Source organism: Panicum virgatum, chromosome 1N (assembly GCF_016808335.1).
Source record: "Panicum virgatum strain AP13 chromosome 1N, P.virgatum_v5, whole genome shotgun sequence".
NCBI classification, from domain to species: Eukaryota; Viridiplantae; Streptophyta; class Magnoliopsida; order Poales; family Poaceae; genus Panicum; species Panicum virgatum.
This window is the reverse complement of record NC_053145.1, coordinates 53802698-53822641: the sequence shown is the minus strand read 5'-3', so window position 1 is coordinate 53822641 and position 19944 is coordinate 53802698. Positions and strand designations below refer to the sequence as shown.

The 19944-nt window shown below is 50.5% G+C and overlaps 3 protein-coding genes across 3 annotated transcripts; all 3 read left to right on the top strand.

Annotated features, from left to right (window-relative positions):
* The first annotated feature begins 800 nt into the window (after positions 1–800).
* On the top strand, positions 801–2233 carry LOC120656683. Its single transcript, XM_039934863.1, has one exon. It carries the CDS (start codon positions 979–981, stop codon positions 1942–1944), a length of 966 nt encoding a protein of 321 aa, XP_039790797.1. The 5' UTR covers positions 801–978; the 3' UTR covers positions 1945–2233.
* Positions 2234–3536: 1303 nt separating this feature from the next.
* LOC120656682 (putative kinase-like protein TMKL1) lies at positions 3537–6828 on the top strand. The gene is made up of 2 exons (XM_039934862.1): positions 3537–4578; positions 5792–6828. The coding sequence occupies exons 1-2, from the start codon at positions 3915–3917 to the stop codon at positions 6370–6372; spliced, it is 1245 nt and encodes a 414-aa protein (XP_039790796.1). The 5' UTR covers positions 3537–3914; the 3' UTR covers positions 6373–6828.
* Positions 6829–16191: 9363 nt separating this feature from the next.
* Positions 16192–18423, top strand: LOC120653674. The gene is made up of 6 exons (XM_039931364.1): positions 16192–16207; positions 16990–17088; positions 17183–17290; positions 17384–17449; positions 17556–18301; positions 18394–18423. Exons 1-6 carry the CDS (start codon positions 16192–16194, stop codon positions 18421–18423), a joined length of 1065 nt encoding a protein of 354 aa, XP_039787298.1.
* The last annotated feature ends 1521 nt before the right edge of the window (positions 18424–19944 follow it).

Here is a 19944-nt window from a genome sequence, read left to right as displayed (position 1 = left end):
CTTATTCAAATCGACTCTATTTTTTGTCCTTCGCGTATACGAACTAGAACTTTTAATTTAATCTATTGTACTAGCTTGACTTTTCAGACTCAAGTAGGCCCTGTTTAGTTTCTAAAAAAAATTGCATAGTAACTATCACATCGAATTTTCGGACACATGCATGAAGATTAAATGTAGTTTAAAAAATAATTAATTACACAGTCTAACTGATTAGTACAAGATGAATCTTTTAAGTCTAATTAGTCTATGATTGGACATTATTTGTCAAGTAATAACAAAATGTGCTACATTGTCAAAACCTAAAGTTTTACTGAAGTTCTACTTGCATTTGACAATGAATGACACAAAAGGAGACTTAATAATTTGCCACAATAGCACTCGAGAGTAAATTGGTTGAGAAGATTGATTATACCATTGAAGATTTTATTTGAAATACTAAAAGAAATATGTTGTTCAAGTAAAGATTATGTACTAGGAGCTGAATAGATAATAGATTCTAAATTTTACATATTGTTCTATTTTTTTAGACTGAAAAGGCCCCGTCTACATGCCCAGGCCCTGGCCCTGGCCCTGCCCCTTATCTTTTCCTTTTTGCTCGCTGCTCTCAAGTCACGAGAACACATCATTGTCTCACCGCCGCTCATCAGCCGGTTTGATCCGGACTGTCACCGTGGCGTGTGAACGTGATTATGCCAAAGTGACCACGCGGCCGGCAAAGCCAGCCAGCAGCCTTTCAAGTTTGAAACCACACCACCATGATCGTCTTCCCTCGCTGCTCCACTGTTGCTTCGCAGCCAAGCCCCGTCGTCTCGGGCGCCGCGTGCTTCATTCGCCTCCTCGCGACAAAGCAAGGAATCCGGAGCAAAGGCAACGGCCATCAGGTTAGTAGCAAAAGCACGGGGACCCATCCCTAAACCACAACCCAAGAACCGGACGCGTGCAAGCGCAGTCCTCGCCCCTCTCCGCGCCCCGCGCACAATGGCCGGCGTAACCCCGAGCCCCACGCAAACAAGTCATGTCTCGCCGAGGGCAATGGAGATCCCTTCCGGCCTGGTGCCCGCGGCCGCGCTGCTCGCGGCCGCCGTCGGGCTCCTCGCGCTGCTGCCTTCGCTGGCCCAGGCGGTGTGGGAGGTGCCCCACCTCGTCCTCCTCGGCCTCGTCATCTCCTACGGCGTCTTCACCCAGACGAACGCCGACGCCGGCGGCAATGGCAGTGCCGCCATCGCCAAGGAGGGCTCGCTGGCGTGGAACGCGCGGTACCACCCCGACGGCCCCCTCGTCGTGGTCGCGGATCACGCGGCGCCGAGCGACGGCGGCGGCGGCGGCGCGCTGGAGAGGCCGCTTTCCTTGCCGGTGCGGAGGCTGAAGACCCCGCCGTCTTCGGCTAAGGAGTCCGAAACCGATGGCGATGCCGGTGATGCCTCCGGTGAAGAGATTGATAGCTGCCCGTCGTCGTCGGGGTTCCGGGCCGGCGCAGGCGCCGTCCCTTCGCCGCCCTCTGTTCTCGACGCCGACATGGGCCTGTCTCCGTGCTCGCAGCCACAGCCGTCACGGCCCTTCTTTATCCACAGCGCCGGCACATCCCTCGGCCTCAACGCCGCGACGCCGTCTGCCGTCTCGAGCGGCTTCGTCCCGGGTCACTGTCCTCCGGTGCCCCGCGACCAGCCGTGGAGCGACGACGACGGCGAGGCCACCGACTGGGGCGACGAGGACGCCGACGGGTCGGACGAGATGACCGTGTCTTCAGAGAGATCGGTCCGCGGCGACTTCGCGGCTGCCTGCACCAATGACTATCGTAGCGAAGGCGACGGCGACACGTCTGTGGACGAGGAGCTTCTCGAGCTGGCTGCGAAGGCGGCACCCGACGGGGAGGAGGAGGTGGACAGGAAGGCCGATGAGTTCATCGCCAAGTTCAGGGAGCAGATCAGGCTGCAGAGACACTAGCAGCCGGCCATGGCATGCATTGCCAATTTGCCATCGTTGGATCCATGCATGCTCTGCCAAATGCCGAGCACCCACACACTGTACACACATGACGGATGGCGACTGTTGTAGTCGTACGTATTTGTTCATCCGTTCATATCCGTCTGTACCATCGTGTTTCTGCCCTGTACCATTTCTCTTGTTTTTTTGGGTGCTTGCTTCGACACAACTTGGAGCCGGAGACCCGGGTGTACATGTTGAAATTACGCGTACGGTGTTCATTCAGCGCATTCGTACAGTCCTTTTCGTATCTTTTGGAAATTGATATGTACTACTACTGTAGTGATAGGATGAACTACTAGAATCCGCACATAAACACCAACTCGTAAGAATCTTTTGAGGCATGCATGCGTGTAGGCGACATCAGTGGGGGTGAAATGGTGAGTTGAATAATAATGCTCTTAATTGCCTCAGAACTGAAGACAATAATACATGCGAACACCACGGCCCAAGTCTGACGGAGACGTGTGTGGGCCATGCATAGTTGCTTATGCTAGACTTGTGCATCAAGTGTCATTGCCCCATCTGCTCGTCAGTTGGACGCATCCGAGAACATTTGTAGGCATGTAGCCGTCCTTCTTGAGAGGAACAAATGAACAAGACCTCCCAACAGGAGCGTGAAAACTGAAAAGGCACATTTGTGTTGTGCCAAAGCACCGATCTCTTAAATGAACAGTAGCTGAAGTTCCTCTTTAATTCAATCTCGTCAGGTACGTCCTCACTAAACATCGTAAACAGACTGGTGAGCTCCTAGTGAAGCCATGGCAATGGCAGCGGTGGTTGCGAAAAGCAGGTTTGGAGGTGCCTGTTCAACGAGAGTACGTACGCGTGCCATCCATCACTCGTCGCCAACGGTGACAACTATATCGTCACAATTAGATCGAAACTGTCATCACTAAAATAGATTAATACCGTAAAGGCTAACTAAACCTGTCCTAGAACAAAATTAATTGAACGACAGACCGAAGATCCCCGTGCTTGTACTAGCACTGCTGCCTCTCGTACTGTCGTACAGCAGCAGTGATGAACCACTCCGTCAAATTTTTTTTTGAAAGTTTACTCCGTCAATTTTTAATGCACCATCAGGAGACTTCAATTGACGAGAGTACAGTACAGTACCCCATGTTGCTGTCCACCATCAACCTACGCAGTCCCACAATCCCAAAATCCTGACACGATCCCAAGATGGAGCCCTCTGCCACGCCCGGCCGCCGGGACTGTAACCGCCGCCCGCCCGCGCGCGTCCTGTTCCGGGGCACCAGCATCCCCCACGGTCCACGGACAGGAGCCAACGTGCGTGCGTGAGTACGCCGGGCCGCGATGGAGATGGGATACCTTCCGTCCGCCGGTCCCGTGCCCCCAACCGCCGATGCCACCAGCCGCGCCGTGCCCCGCGCACCTGCACCCCGGACCTTCTTCTCGGCTGCCAAAATTTCAACGGGAAAAAGCAGCAAAAGCGCTTGCTCGCAGCGAGATGCCAAACACCTACCACGCTAATCTCCGAAAGGAAAAGGCCAAGGCCTCAAAGGAAAAGAGAGGAGAGAAAATAGGCAACTAATAAAGAAGGCAGCAGCTTGGCAGAAGCCATCCTCTCCGGCACTCTCTTGCTCACACAGTCCCCACAGTGATAAAAGCCTCGAGGGGGGACGAGCCAGCCAGCCAGCCACCCTCAGCCAGTAGCTCACCAGGCCCGCTAGGCTAGCTCCTCGCCTCCTCCTCCCTTCCCTTCCCTTCCCTGCGGCGGAGGAGAACGGCCAGTGGTAAGCAACTGAGCAGAGCAAGGCAAAGCAAACAAGAGCTTGCGTTGCCTTGCCTAGCAGCTAGCTTCGCCGCCAAGGACCTAGCCTGAGAGCGCGGCCACCGCCACCGGGCAGCTAGCTTCCGTTTCCCCCGCGCGCGCCTATTTTACGCCGAGCACCGGGCGCGCCACGATGGAGATGGCGGGGGCGGCCGAGGCGGACACGCCGTCGCAGGAGCCGGTGCGCACGGGCCGGAGCAACACCATCCTGCTCCCCATCGTCGGCATCCTCCTCGCCTACCTGCTCTACCGCTTCCTCCGCCCGCGCCTCCGCGGCCTGCGCCTCGACCGCTACGTCCCGTCGGGCGCCCGCCTGCCGGGCTGGCTGCGCCGCCGCGCGCCCAGCGGGGGCGCCGTGCTGCCCTACTTCGCGCCCATCGCCGACCGCCTCGGCGCGCTGCCGTACCTCGGCCCCTTCGCCGAGCGCCTCGGCGTGGGCCCGCAGGGCGGGTACGGGTACGGCGGCGGCGGGGCGCAGGCGCTCGTCAAGTTCCCCGGCGGGGAGGCGCTGTCGGTGGCCGCCATCCTCGAGGCGCCAGGGGAGGTGGTGGCCAAGTCCGCGCACAGCACGCTGTACCGCGCCGCGGTGCGCTCCGGGGAGGCCGCCGTGCTGCTTCGGTTCGTGCGCCCCGCGTGCGCCGTCGGGGCCGACGAGGCCTACGCCGCCGCGGGGCGGATCGGCGCCGTCAGCCACCCGAACCTCGTGCCGCTCCGCGCGGTGTACGTCGGGCCCAGGGGCGAGAAGCTGCTCGTGCACCCATTCTACGCCGCCGGCTCGCTCCACCGCTTCTTGCAAGGTTGGTAGCCCTTTGCCTGCCTGTTACTCTCGTTTACGTTTCACATTTTACCCTGTTTTCACCACTAATGCTTAATTGCGTGCCAAAGATGAGACGTTGTAAACTCTAACGTTGGTTGAATGTGGGGGGTCATCGGGTCAATTATTGTCGACAGAAGTCTCCTCTTCTAACAAGATCTCCGACCACCGTCAAAGCAAGATCTCACACCTGTATTGCACACGTAGCTGAAGTCTTCAATGCTAGGGCGTTTGTTCTCTTCATGGCACCCATCCATTATGCATAGTATACTAGTTCTTTTCAGTATGCATTTAGTATTGGTAAAATGTAATTGTTTTGCAGCCAAACAGGAATCTGTCATTTTTTTAGTGAGCAATAACTATGTCCTTTTTAAGAGTTTGGTTCGACTGAAGTAAATTGAAAGCGTCAGCTCAAATGAGTTGAAATTGGTCCTGAATATTGATAACAAGTTTAATCTAATTTGGTTATGTTACAAAATACACATGAGATCCGAGGGTGAGGAAATAGTAAGTCTGTTGATATTTTTTCTCCATAAAACATAAAGGGTCATAGCATTACTAAACTAGTAGATATTAATATGAGCAGATCAGTAGCAGGGTCACTAGGACTTTAACTTCCTTTTTGGGTGGGGCTCCGGCGATTGTGTAGGTACCCCCATGTGTTCTTGCTATGATGCTATCTGTTGTTGTCATCATTATATTCGACACTAAATCAACTTTCTTGTGGAGACCTTTTCTGCTTGGCTGTCAGCTCGAAACTTCGAATGGTCCTGGTGCCATGTCCTCACTCCTGTTATAGTGTTATTTGTTAAGGTTGCTAGTTTCAGCTCACACTTAGCAAATCATAGTAGTTAGGGAACAGTCAGTTCGATCTATGCATTCTGATTAATAAATGATCTTTCCTATAAAGTGATAGGTTGGATTTTTGGTTATGGCTATTTAAGTAGAGGTATTGTTGTCTAGATCAAAGCAGAGGGCTTTTGTATTAGCAACTTAGTACTTTTTAAATGATTTACACTGTTCATGCGAATTTTTTATTTGAATGGGTTGTTGAATCAGTATCTTTAACAGAATATGATGATTTATCACTGAAAACAATTGATGCTCTTAACAAAATAAAAGAAATACGAAACTGTTCATCACTTTTTGGTTTTAGTGGTGATGGTACCTCATTTCTTTGTTGTCATCACATACAGAGGGGATCGCCGAGTCACAGAGATGGAGCATAGTTTGCAATCTCTCTCTCAGCATTGCCAGGGGCCTGGATCACCTCCACACAGGCTTGGAGAAGCCGATGGTTCATGGCAACCTCAAGACGAGCAACATCCTTCTCGACGCCAGCAACGAGTGCAGGATATCGGACTACGGCCTCTACCTCCTGCTGAACCCCGCCGCCGCACAGGAGATGCTTGAAGCCTCCGCGGCGCAGGGGTACAAGGCGCCCGAGCTGATCAAGATGCGGGACGCCACGAGGCAGAGCGACATCTACAGCCTGGGTGTCGTCCTGCTCGAGATGCTCGCCCAGAAGGAGCACGCCGACGACAGCCGGCCGAACCCGCGGGACATCCTCCTGCCGGCCTCCTTCAAGAACCTGGTCCTCGAGAGGAAGATCTCTGAGGCCTTCAGCTCCGATCTCGCCAGGCACTGTCGGAGGTCGGGGAAGGAGAGGCACCTGAACGCCTACTTCGAGCTGGCCACCGCCTGCTGCAGCCCGTCGCCGTCGCTGAGACCCAACACGAAGCATATACTCAAGAGGCTCGAGGAGATAGCGAGATGAATCATGAGTGGATTATGGACGCGAGTAGGTTTGCCAGCTTGTGCTATTTAATCAGCATTGCATCGTAGCAGCATACCCGTTGATACCGTGAAGCTGAAGCTCCCTGGCCCGTGCATACTGCAACTTCCCCAAAGCTATGGACTACGGAATTTGAGCTGGGCAGTTGCCAGTTGGGGAATGGGTCCATGCGTTTCACTCACACCCAGGAACCTGTACAGCCTTTACAGAGAGAGATGCAGAGGGGAGCTCATCTGAAGGTATACCGGGGCTGTTGCCAGTGGACGAGCATGACTGCTAGATTATGTTTTTGCCGTGTTTTACCTGAAAAATAGAAATGTACAATCATAGAGTGGAATGTTCTCTTTCCAGATGCATGTAACAATGTAACATGGTACCGTCGTCGACATTGTGATTGATATTCCCCGACTCCCTGCGCATGTGCTTATGTGCTGCAAACTGACTATGCAACCGAGTGATTCTCTCCGGTGGTGTTCCTGTCTCCTTGCCGAGGCCAATCCTCGCGCTTCTGCGTGGTTGGTGATTTGTCCTTGTCAGCGACAATAATTCTCTCTGATCCCCTGCGATCGAGGGATGGAGATCCGCTCTTGACGTGTTTCCATAGCCCGGCGCAGTGGCATCTTGTCGAGAACCTAAGGCAACAAGCCAACAAGAGCCTCAAATCAATCGCTTTTCTTTGTTGGACACTGAGTGGCACACATCCGGCCGTGTGACACCTTGGTCAGATGCTACACTGATTTTTTTTATTCTTCTCCGTAACCGTAAGCTACACATTTCACTCAAAACAATCCATCGTAGACCGTAGTCATCCAGCTTAAAAACGTAACCGATTGATCCTGTTTCTGCCCTGCTGGTAGTGCAACCAAGTCTGCATTATTGGCCTGTCCTCCGCGCCCGTCCACACACATCTCGGCGCGAACCAGACGCAAAGGGGCGGCAGCACGTGAAGCAGGTCTGTCCCAGAGCTGCAAGGGCCACCGAACAAAACAAACCGCAAGCTAGCTTCCAAATCCGCGGCCCCAGCCGGCCGGCCGGCCGCAACTCCGTCCCAGCAGGCTCTGCCTGATCTTGCCGGCGCGTACGGTACTGCGCTCCGGTCCGGTGTCCCCCGCTCGTACGCGCCGTGCTGCGACGGTGAGCCTGTGACACCCCCGCGATAAATCCGGGACCCTTTCCCTAATCGCGCTGATCTGATCGATCGATCATCCCTCCACGGACCACGGGGTTACTGATCACCTGGCCAGCGGGAGTAGCAGTTCCCACTCCCCAACTACTGCTAGCCAGACAAGCCAGTGCTGCAGGCTTCTACAGCCTCCCAGCGTGTCTGTTTGGTGCGCCGTGGTCCTGCGCCCACGGCACGCACGGCCGTTACGCGTACATGCTGTCATTGTGCCGTGACTACTCCGATCCTACTCACTACCGTCGCGTAGCGCAAGGGAATACCAGCCAGCTGCAGTAGCTCAACCGTGCCACGCTACCTGCAATACAGCACAGCGAAGCAGCTGGGCACGCCAATCGCGTCGCGCTCGCCAGCGCCGCTGCTTACCGGCGCGCCTTGTTTTTGTACGTGGCGGCCTGGCGGATCCAGGTGGGTAATTGCGTATCATCTCTATGACTCTATCAAAGTATCAATGCATCTGTCCCGCGATGCGATGCGATGCGATGCGATGCGGGGCGTGTCCCCCGCGCGTCAGCGAACGAGCCGCTGCTAGCCTGCTATCATAAACAGGGTGCTGGGCGGGCGCCACGCACGCACGCACAAGGAGGGCCACGGTGCGGCCGCGGTCCCCGGTGGGGTTCGTGATGCGCCGCGCATGTGCGCGGGCATGTGGTAGGAATGGCCGGTTAGCGCGTGCTGGACCTGGACGCGACGCGCGTGCAGTAGCAGGCAGCGGCCAGTCGGCCAGCGGCGAACTGGCGAGGGCCGTGTCACCTCTCTCGATTAGCTACTTGTGGCTTCGACCGCCTCCTACAATACGCTACACATGGCAGGTACTGGACCCACTGTAGTTGGACCAACCGTAGGTGCAGTAGCCTTGTACTTTCTACTGCAATGATGGCCATTGCCATCGTGTTTGTCCGTGCTGTGTCTGGCCATTGAGCAAGACGGCAGCTGGAATGGGCGTCAGATCGAGTGCCCGGCACAGGAGGACCGACCGGTAGAGCATCCGCGCTGCTGAAGACGCGGCGGACGTCAAAATTTGCCCCCGTCGACCAGGCTCCCGCCGTGCATTAGCCGTGTTACCGACACCGTCGACTAGGCTCCCGCCGCGCATTAGCCGTGCGCACGGCGTGTTGGTGGAACGAGAACAGGAAGCTGGACTCGAACTAGTGGGTTGGCGCTATGCGAATTGTGTGAAATGATCGCACCACCCTCTCCTAGCCAAGTACGGTGGTGCGGACTGCAGAGGAGCGAGACCTAGGACCAACCAAAAAGCAGCTGGCGGCCTAGCATTTGGATGCCGACTACTGAGGTTGTGCACGACAACGACACAATGCACTTCTTAAGAACTCCTTACGATGAATATACACAAAATATTCTGCGCAAGACGAAGAGTTCTGAAGTACTGCAGCAACGCCTCCTTATTTTCTCTGTACTACGTACAAATGTCGATTCACTTGGCACATTCCTTAATGAATGGTGCGGTGGACACTGCAACAATCCATTTTGCTGGAATCTGTTTATTCGTCATTCGTTCTGTTCGTCATTTTTGTCTGGATCTGTTGTTCGTCACTTGATCTGTTTGTCGTCTGAATCTATTTGTTCTTACATTTCAGTACGATGTTCCAAATTATGTTGCTGGAATCGGCCAGAACAAAGACCTGGCTACTCTGTATGGCAAAGCTGGGGAGTTTGTGAACATCTGCTTCGGGGTGATCTTGAGTGACTACACTACCTTTGTATCCCTTGCAGATTTCTCCTCACAAGTAGAAGGTATAATTTTCAGCGCTGTGTATTGTCCAAGATTTGCTTAGCTGCAAAGCATCACACGTAAACAATCAAAGCATCACACGATGAATATTTGTGTGCATTTATACTACTTTGAATTACAGTTTCTTCATGTATAACATTTGCCATCCAACTTGTCTGACCAAAGCTCATGACTGTTTGAAGAATCTAAATTGTACGGAATGTGACACCTTTTCGTGAAAATCATTCACCAGAATTGTGTAAGCTTTCGAATAAATAAAGGAGTTATTGTAATCTTTGCAAATCTGAAAAATTGCCTTGCATCTCACAAATACCTTTCAGAATGCTTCTTGTATTCACATTGTAGAGAAAAATACGCCATTGCTCAACAATCATAATGTTAAAATCTTGTGCCATATTGGTTCGGTGGTCAAAACAGCACTGCAAAAATCTCAAATGATTTCTGAGGGAACTTTATAAAATGTGAAGAGATTATTTGCTCTCCAATTTGTTCTTGTACACCTAATAGAACCTTTAGGGAAAAGCTTATTCCTGAGCTTGAATACTCCTGAACTGAAAAGCACATGCATCACACAACTGAATGATGGCCATAGCTTTGGTCGTCATTGTTCCCCTTCATTTAAGTTGCATAGGCAGCGACCTTGGTTTTGACGGAACACAACAAATACAAGTATCTCATATATGTGCATTTCCAGTCTTCCTGAAACAAACAAACAAACAACTCAACTCTTTTATAAACCATGCTCTTTGTGCTTCTATCACGATAACAATATTAGCTCAGTAACTGACTTTGTGTACTGCTACTGTAACTAGAGTAGATGCTTTTGATTTGAATTAGGATAAGTGCTAAATGTACCATTGATTAAGTAGTGGTTTTTCATTGTTAGCCTATCAATAATTTGACTTCAGCATTAATTATGCTAATTTTCTCTTCTAGAAATCAAAGATTCAATAAGGTCAAAGATTATCCTAATTCAAGAGCTACTATAGTTGGATTTCTTTTTTCTATTTGAAAATAAGACCGGAGGTATAGTAGCCTAATACTCTCAGCTGCAATGATGGTCATCACTGCCGTGTTTGTCCATGCGTGTTTGGCCATTGAATGCAAGACGGCAGCCGGGGTGGGCGTTCAATCTGAGTGCCCGGCGCATGGAGGGCCGACGGGTACAGCGGACGTGCTGCCGAAGCCGCAATAGATGTCTAAATTTACCCGTACTGGTGGTGGTTGAGTTGGCTCCCGCCAGACACTGGCCGTGCGCATGGCGCGGTGGTGGAACGAGAACTTGGAATCTGGCCTTGAACTAGTGGGCTGGCACCATGCGAATCGTGTGAAGAGGCCACACTGCCCTCTCCTGGCCTAAGTACAGTGGTGCGGACTGCGGAGGAGCGAGGCGAGGCCTAAGGCCAATAGAAAATCAGTTGAGTAGTTGGATGCTGACTACTGGGTCTGTGCACGACAACAACATAGTGCACTTCTTGAGAACTGTGAATATACACAAAATATTTTGTGTATATTGAAAAGTTACTAAAGTACTGCAGCAGCACCTCCTTATTTCTCTTTATTGGGTATAAAAGTCTATTCACTTGGACACTACAAACATCCTATTTTGCTGGAATCAATTTGTTCGTCAGTCGTTCTGTTCATCTTTCTTGGTCTGGATCAGTTGTTCATCACTCGATTTGTTTGTTGTCTGAATTAGTTTGTTCTTACATTCAGTACGATGTTCCTAATGATGTTGCTGGAATCGCCTAGAACCAAGACCTGGCTACTCTGTATAGCGAAGCTGGGGAGTTTGTCAACATTTGCTTTGGGATGATTTTGAGTGACTACAATATTCTTTGTATCCCTTGCAGATTTCTCCCCACAAGTAGAAGGTATAATTTTTTGCATTAGTTGTGCATTGTCCAAGATTTGCTTAGTTGCAAAGCATCACACGAAAACATTCAAAGCAACAGCAGTTAATGATGAAAATTTGTGTACATTAGAGCATCTCCAAGAGTATTTCTATATTTCACTTTCTAAATTATCATTTGGAGAGCCTTCTCCATAAAAATGTTTTCCTTTACTCTCCAATAGCTTTTCTATATCTTGTGTACACTCTAGAAAGCTATATTCGTTATCTATCTTTGGTTAGCGAAAAATGCGGAATGGAGGATGGTTATATTTGGATAACCATTTAGAGAAGCTGTTGGAGGGTATCTTTCAATCAAAATCTCTATTTCTAACAATGGGGAAAGATATAGAGGGTCTCTTGGAGTTGCTCTTATACTACTCTAAAGTACAATTTTTTCGTGGACAACATTTGCCATCCAACTTATGTGCCAAAAGCTCATGACTACTCTGCTTGAAGAATCTAAATTGCACTAAATGTGACACCTTTTGGTGACAATAATTCGCCATAATTGTGTAAGCTGTGAAATATATATAGGAGTTATTGGAATCTTTGCAAATCTGAAAATTTGCCTGGCATCTCACAACTATCTTTCAGAATGCTTCTAGTATTCGCATTTTAGAGAAAAATACACCATTGCTAAAAAATCATAATGTTAAAATCTTGTGCCATGTTGGTTCGGTGGTTAAAATGACACTGCAAAAATCTCAAATGATTTATGAGGGAACTTGATTGCATTACCTACCAGCATCTGTCTATAAAATGTGAAGAGATTATTTGCTCAATGTTGGCAGTCCTTAACCTAACATAATAAATCCGCAAGCATACAGATACCAATGTAGCTTTCACCTTGGAGTATTCCAGGGTATCGAATTCACGAGGAACGAGAAGTGTACTAAGTAGTGAATCTTGTTTATCCAGGGGATATGACGGGAGTGAAGAGGTCCAGGTAAGATAGGTAGAGGTGGTCTAACGTCGTCTTGCTAAGTACTCCTATCAAGAATACTTGACTTATACTCTAGTTGCTTCGGTGGTCTCAGAGAAGGACTGGTGTAACGACCCGAAAAATTCACCAAATAAATCACACGCTAAACATATTTTTCAAAACACTTTTTCATCGTTGAGCTCAGTTATCTCTAAACCCAATACCTTCCCAGGATCTTTCGCCGTTCCAACATCTGATTCCATTCGTCGTGCCCATCTTTTCTTTTTCCGCCGACCGAACCCTCCCTCTTTTTCCTCGCAAACGTCGCATCCCGCGCCGCTCAGCGGCCTGTCGCCATGCGCGACCGCTCGCCGCAATCGGCGCCGGCAATCTCCCTACCTTTTTCTCCCACTCTTTCCCCTTTTTCTTTTTCCTTCTCCGTTTCTTTTCCTTTTCCCTTTTTCCTTCTTCCTTTTTCTCTTTTCTCTCTTTTCTTTTTCCTCCCTCTCCCTTCCTCCTTCTTTCTCCTCTGCCCCGCTCCCGCGCGCCCGCCTGCCTCCGAACGCCGCCCGGCCCGGCAGCCCGCCACCACCTTGCTCCCGGCCTGCCCCTGCGCTCGCGCCCCGCCCCCGGCCTGCCTATGCGCACGAGCACGCGTGCGCGCACACGCGCTTGCCGCGGCACCCGCGCACACACCCTTCCCTGGCCGTGCACCCCGGGCCGCGCACGCCCACGTGCACGCCCCCGGACGCCGCTCGCGGCCACGCCCGCTTGTCGCCCCGGCCGCTCCCGGCTCGGCCCTCGCACGCACGCCTCCCCCGACCCTGCACCGCCTGCACACTCGCGCACGCTGCGACGCAGGCTCGCCCGCGCACGCGCCCACGCCACCTCGCACCCTGCTCCCCCTTGCGCGCACGCCCACGCTCGGCGCCACCTGCGCACGCCCGCGCGCTCCACCCCCGGCCTCCCCTCTCTGGCCGAGCGACGCGCCATGCCAAGCCGGCCCGTGCGCACATGTGCGGGTGCCCGCGCTCGCCGCGCCGCGGCGCACAGAGCCGCACTCGCCCACGGCACCGGCCGCCCGCGCGCAGCCGTGCCAAGCCAACTCCCCGCGCACACGCACCGCCACCGCCTTTCCCCGCTCGCGCGTGCACCGCGTGCCGCACCGCCCGCCGCGCCGCTCGTCGTCAGGACGACCGCGCGCAGCATCCCGCCCTCGCCGCTCGAGCCATCACCCCTGTGCCCGCACAACATCTCCCCCACGTGCTCGACGACGCCCTCGATGCCATTGTCGCACGCCGCGTCACGACACAAGCGGACGGCCGAACGCCATTAATGGCGCTCCGCGCCGCTCGCCGGCCTCCACCTACACCCGGACTCGCCACCGCCTCTCCTCAGCTATAAAGCGACCCCCTCCCGCGCCGTCCTCCGCTCCATAAGCCACCACGGTCACCCCAGCCCCTCGCCGCCTCTTTCCTAGCCCTGCAGCGCCGCCACGCCAAGCTCCAGAGACCGCCGCCGCCCTCTCCCGTCGCCCCGCCTCTGCGCGTCACCCCTGCCCAAGGTGAGCCGGGTAATCGACTCCACGGAGTCCCCCGGTGCTTTCCCCCACCCCCATGACCGCCGCCACGCCTCTGAGCCGCCCACCCAGCGCCACCGCCGCCTGCTGCCACCCGCCGCCGTGAAACCTCGCCCTGCGGGCCTCCTTCCTCAAAACCAAGGGGGGAATCGACCCCTTGAACCTCCCTGCCCCTTTCCCCTCGCATCCCGACCACCCCCCGAGCCCCAGGCCGCTGCCGGCGAGCCGCTCCCCCTCCCCTGTTCTGCGGTCGGGAGGAAGGAGAAGGGGGCATATTAGCCCAAAACCCCCTCCACTCTCTTTTATTTATTAAAGAGACCTTCCACCCTTTGGCTTTTATGCAAAAGCATCCCTGCCTTTTATGATATTCACAAACAAACCCTTCCACTATGCAACATCTTTATAAATAAACCCCTAACCCTTTTTAGAATAACCCAATTAGTTTCTAAAATACAAACCAAGCCCTTGCCTTCTTAAATATAATTACAAATAGGCCCCTGGACCCTGATTTAACCACTAAACCTTTATATAACCTATAATTTCATGCGCCAAACAATCTCTGATCGACCTGAAACTTTACCACGCTTTTCATGACATAGTTTTGTCCATACCATTAGGAAACCGCCCGAAAATGTTACTCCGAACTCCATATATTAATTATTTCCGATTCGAGCTCAACGATAAAACTTTTATTTCTTTTTCTTGATTGTGTGTTTGTTTGTACGCGTCGTAGACCACGGTGTGAATGAAGGAGAGCCCGTTGACGAGCAATACTGCGAGCCAGCGATCGAGGACCAGTTCCATGACCCCGAGCCCGAGGGACAGTGCTTTGACCAGGACCTCCCCGAAGGCTTCGAAGACGGCAAGTTCAATCCCATCCTTTGATGCATGCTTTTGTCCTAGTTTTCATAAACACAACCTATTGGCATGTTTTACAAAATTGCATATGTTTTGCCTGCTGAAAACACGATTGGATAGCCACTCCTTGATTGTTATAACCATTCCTTGACCACCTAGATTAATGTCTGAATGTGTTTTGTTTGGACGTTAATCACTGACCTCAAATTCAATACAATCAGTTTTATAAAGGAAAATGTGTGAGTGTGTGGGAAGGAATAAAAGTGGTTTTTCGAAATATAAGTCTAGACGGGATGGATGGCATTTCTGTGTGATTTGCCATTTGGTGTGCTCGTGCCTGTGTGGCAGGGCAAGGAAGAGAGATATCCATCTTGTCACCCCTAAGGACCGAGTTGGTGTGTCATTTCACCTAACTCCTCCATCATGCAAATCACTCGACCGTTGTATGGGCAACGGCTTAGCATAAACCCCACTAGTTAGTCTGATAGCCATCAGGAGAGCTGAGAGCAACGGGTGATCAAGGAGAAGGGATTAGCTCTGTGTGACTTATGCCCCGGTTAAAAACCTCTGTGTGATAGGTTAATAACCCCTTGGTGCATCCCGTGATGGCTAGTCAGGTCTAGCTAAGGTGGGTAATGGCTTTGTTGGGATCTGCACCGACACTAAGGTGATCGAGTTGCGGTACCCCGCTTGTGGGTAAAGTTGCACACCTCTGCAGAGTTAAGAATCTATTCGAATAGTCGTGCCCACGATACTGGGCGAGTTACGATGTGGTCACATAACTAGTGTTTATTCTGGGATGGGTTGGCGTGAGTTGTTTTGGAAAAGTGTCCGGCAGTTGTGCCGTGTGCTACGGCGGACGAGGAGTCCGGTAGCAGTTTAAAACTTGGATCATGTGTGGATCAACTCTTTGTGTTACTCGGTATAAGAAAACTGGTTTTGGAAATACTTTCTTTCAAAATGAACCCTTACATAAAATCCAGCTTTCCGCAAAAGTAAGCCTTAACCTTATCCTTGAATTACCCTGTGCATTATAATCTGTTATTCCCCCCTCCGTGGGTGTGGTTGGACTTGCTGAGTCGTAACTTCGCATTTCAATTGTTTAATCTAGCAGATAAATTTTTGTTCAAATACTACGCACAGATTTTAGGTTTCCCCTAACCACATGTGGTTTAAAACTACTGAAGAGGAGATATGCATGGTGTGAAGAGATTTATACTGAAACGCTAATAAATATTCAAAGCAAAAACAATATATATGATATGATGCATGCATGACCTATACGTCCTTACCAAAGAAAATTCTTGCCAATCAAACTCTGGCAATATACGGAGATCATATCGGTGGCACAATATGTACTCTCCCTATATACTAGCCGTTTACTATTAATCTTTTCTACGTAAATGGGGTTAGTGTACCTGCAGAAAAGTCACAATATATATCTATATATACAACACTAATAAATGGCTAGAAGTTAGTTAATATTCTATTTACAGCCACCTGACATAACCTACACTACTTAGGGCTTACGAGCTAATCTTTTCTAATCCCTTAAGCGCAAGAAAAATGTATTTTTCTAAAACCTATTTTTAGTTTTGAAAACACAAAAATAATAATGCCGGTACCCTCTGGTGCATTTCAGCTCTGATACCAGCTGTGACAGACCCGCTGTGACAGACCCGCCGAGTTAGAACGCTTAATTAAGCGTAACCGCCATCATTTGGCGCATTAGCTTAATTAAGTGTAACTGGACAGGCTGTTTCCAACCCACAGTGCGATCGAAACACACCAGAAGTCTCGCACGAAGGCGAGCGCAGAAGGTACCAACATGAAATATTCTTACAAAAATAGTAATTAATTTTAAATTGCTTACTCCCTCCGTATCCTAATTAGATGACGTTTAGGACATGAGTACGATTACCAAGGGGTGATTAATTAGGGGTTAGTTTTCCTGTCTTGCCCTTATTAAATAGATATCGGGTGCACTATAGCCATCGAAACGTGTGTACCTCGGTTGGTCTGTGTCACTTGTCCCGGTGCTGGAGGGCGCTGGTTCGATCCCTGGTTGGGTGTTTTTTTTGGCCGTTGAGCAGGTGTATTTGCATGGCACTGCGCGCTGCGTGGCATGCCGCTGTGCTGCTCGCGTTTTTGGCGCTGGCGCTCACTGCTCGCTCGCGTTTTCGTGTGTTTTTGGCGCTGGCGCTCACGGATCGCTGCTTTGCTGTACGTTCGCGCGTTCGCTTTTGTATTTTGGCGCTCATCTCAGCCGACGCTTCGATTACTCATGCCACATCTTCCGAGCAGTTTAAATGCACTCGTTCACTAGCTTGCTTCTTCTGTGCTCCACGCCACTTTTACTCCACTCCTTCACTTGCTTGCTTGTTCCTCTCTTGTTCATCCATGGCCGATTCAGTTGCTGGGTTTGATCTCAACGTTCGTCTCGAGGAGCCTGAAGATGACGATAGCGTGGATGAAGTTCATCTCGACGAGCCTCCATTGGAGAATGAAAGCGGTAAGGCATCTGTTATTAGTTTCCTTTTGCAAACAGACTTGCATTTGACGACGACGTAGTACTTTCTATAAAGCATTCGTTTTGTTTTACATAGGCTTTGATCTGAACCTGCCACAAGTAGAACATGCTGTTGAGGCTCCCGTTGAAGGTGACAACGACAACGACGTCCACGTCGATGACGAGCCACAAGATAACCATGGCGGTAATGCATCACTTAGCGACCAAGGTCCACGTTATTTGCAGTTTTTTTGTTCAGTTCTCATCACTTACGGCGGTATCATTGTTTTTTTTACAGTCGATTTGAACATACCGCTTGATGAATTTGGTGCCGTGGATTTCTCTTATATAGGGAACGATGCTGGTAAGGTTTTTAGTGATGATGTTTATCTTTGAAAAGAACTTGCTGTTGCTAGCTAAGAATAGAACTTGCTGTTGCTATGAACACTAAGCATTATTTTTTTTAACAGAACCTGTTGAACAGCCCCATCGAAGGAAAGAGATGACAGAACACCTCCGCAAACAAGTTTACCAATCTTTGTTGGCTAGAAGCAACAATGGTAAACTAGGCAAGAAGGACACTACCATTGTCGCCGAGCAATTTGGGCTTCATATTCGGGCAGTTCAGAGGTTATGGAAAAGAGGTACAACACAACTAGCAAACTCCATTCCGGTTGTTGTTTCAGGTCTAAAGAAGGGTAGAGTAGGCCGCAAGCAAATCCCTGTTGACTTAGATGCATTGAGAAACATTCCTTTAAAGCAAAGAATGACAATAGATGATGTGTGCAAGGCACTAAATTTGAGCAAATGGCAGATTCAAAGGTATTTGAAAAAAGGTTACCTTAGGCGCCACTCTAGTAGCATCAAACCCTATCTCACTGAAGCAAACAAGAGGGCTAGGTTACAGTGGTGTGTTGACATGGTTAACAGGGAGTTGCTTGATGATCCAAAGTTTAAGGAGTTGTATGACTTTGTTTTTATTGATGAGAAATGGTTTTACCTACATCAAAAAAATGAAAGATATTATTTGCTACCCGAAGAAGATTTACCCCATCGGACTTGTAAGAATAAAAACTACATCCCTAGGCTCATGTTCTTGTGTGTTTGCGCTCGACCAAGGTTTAGGGATGAGGTTTGCACTTTTGATGGTAGGATTGGATGTTTCCCACTTGTTCATTATGAACCGGCTATGAGAGGTAATGAGAGGACCGGCCGTGTTCGTGGAGACATGGTTATAAAACCCATTACATCGATCACTAGAGATGTGATTAGGGATTTCATGATCAACCAAGTGTTGCCGGCCATTAGATCCAAATGGCCAAGAGAAGATGTGGGTAGACCAATCTTCATCCAACAAGACAATGCACCCTCTCATTTGAAAATGGATGATCCGAAATTTTGTGCGGCCGCTAAGCTAGGAGGATTTGATATCCGCCTAATTTGTCAACCACCAAACTCTCCGGATTTCAACATTCTTGACTTGGGTTTCTTTCGAGCAATACAAGCAATTCAATATAAGAAGGATGCAAAATCTGTAGAGGCTCTAGTTCCAACCGTCAAAGAGGTAATTTGCAATTCATGGAAGCAATTCAAATTGGTCACACATGTTTCAATGTTTTTTTTGAACAACAAATTTTCTCATTCATTCATTTGTTGCACAATTGTTTTGTAGGCTTTTATGGAGTACTCGGCACACCTAGCAAACCAGATGTTTCTAACACTACAAGGTGTCTTCATGGAAGCAATGAAAGTGAAAGGTTGCAACAAGTTTCAGATTCCTCACATGAAAAAAGAAACTCTAGAAAGAGAAGATCGGCTTCCATCTTGTATCCCTTGTGATCCATCAGTGCTTCATGAAGCCGAGGCTAGTCTTGCCGAGGAGTACTCATTCTTGCTGCATGAAACAATTTGATTGATGCTTGTTAGCTTTTGTAGTAGAGACGTCATCCTTTCTTGTTGCCGATTGTTGCATGGACTGAATTTGTAATGATGCATGAATTAAATTATCTTACCGATGCTTCCTCTGTCGGTAGCCAGCCAGGATAGTGCTCGTTGAAACGTTCACACAGTACTCCATCTTGATGCGGCCGAGCATGACGCCGATGGTCCAACGCGGCGACGAGCAGTACTCCATCTTCACACAGTAGCGGGTCGACGACGTCCTCCGCGGCGAGCGTCTCCGACTCTGGCCCAACGCCGTCCACGGCGAGCGCCTCCGACTCCGGCCCGATGTCCTCCGCGGCGAGCGCCTCCGACTTCGGCCCGACGCCGTTCCGCGGCGACCAGCACCCTGAGCGCCGCCGGTCTCCATAGCGACGAAACGAAGAAGGCGAGCGCGTGAGGGAGATGCATGAGTCGTGCGCGTGCGCGATGATTTCTTCAGTCGAGGAGTCCGCGATTAATGACGAGGAGAGACCATGCGAACGGGCGAGTTGCGAACTGGGCGGCGCGATTAATGACGAGTAGTGCTTAGGGGCAATCGCGTCCAATTTAACCCTCGGCCTCCAGAACGTCGTCTTTAATCGCAAACGCCCCCGGCGCCAAAATGTCCTCTATTCACGATACGGAGGGAGTACAAAACAACTTTTAATTTAGAATTAACATGAGAAATGATAGCATCGGAAGAGAGAGTCTAACCTGTGGAAAATTTTCAATGGAAAAACAAATGAAATCAAGTAAAGAAAAACTACGACGGCACGAGGATGTCACATCGAGCCCACCGATGAGAACCCTGGTTAGCTTCTACACCTGAAAACAATTTAACAACAAACCCTGAGTATACTAAGGCCCCGTTTGGGAGGGCTTCACCAGCGGCTTCACAAGCGGCTCTAGGTGAAGCCCTCCCAAACGTTTGTTTTG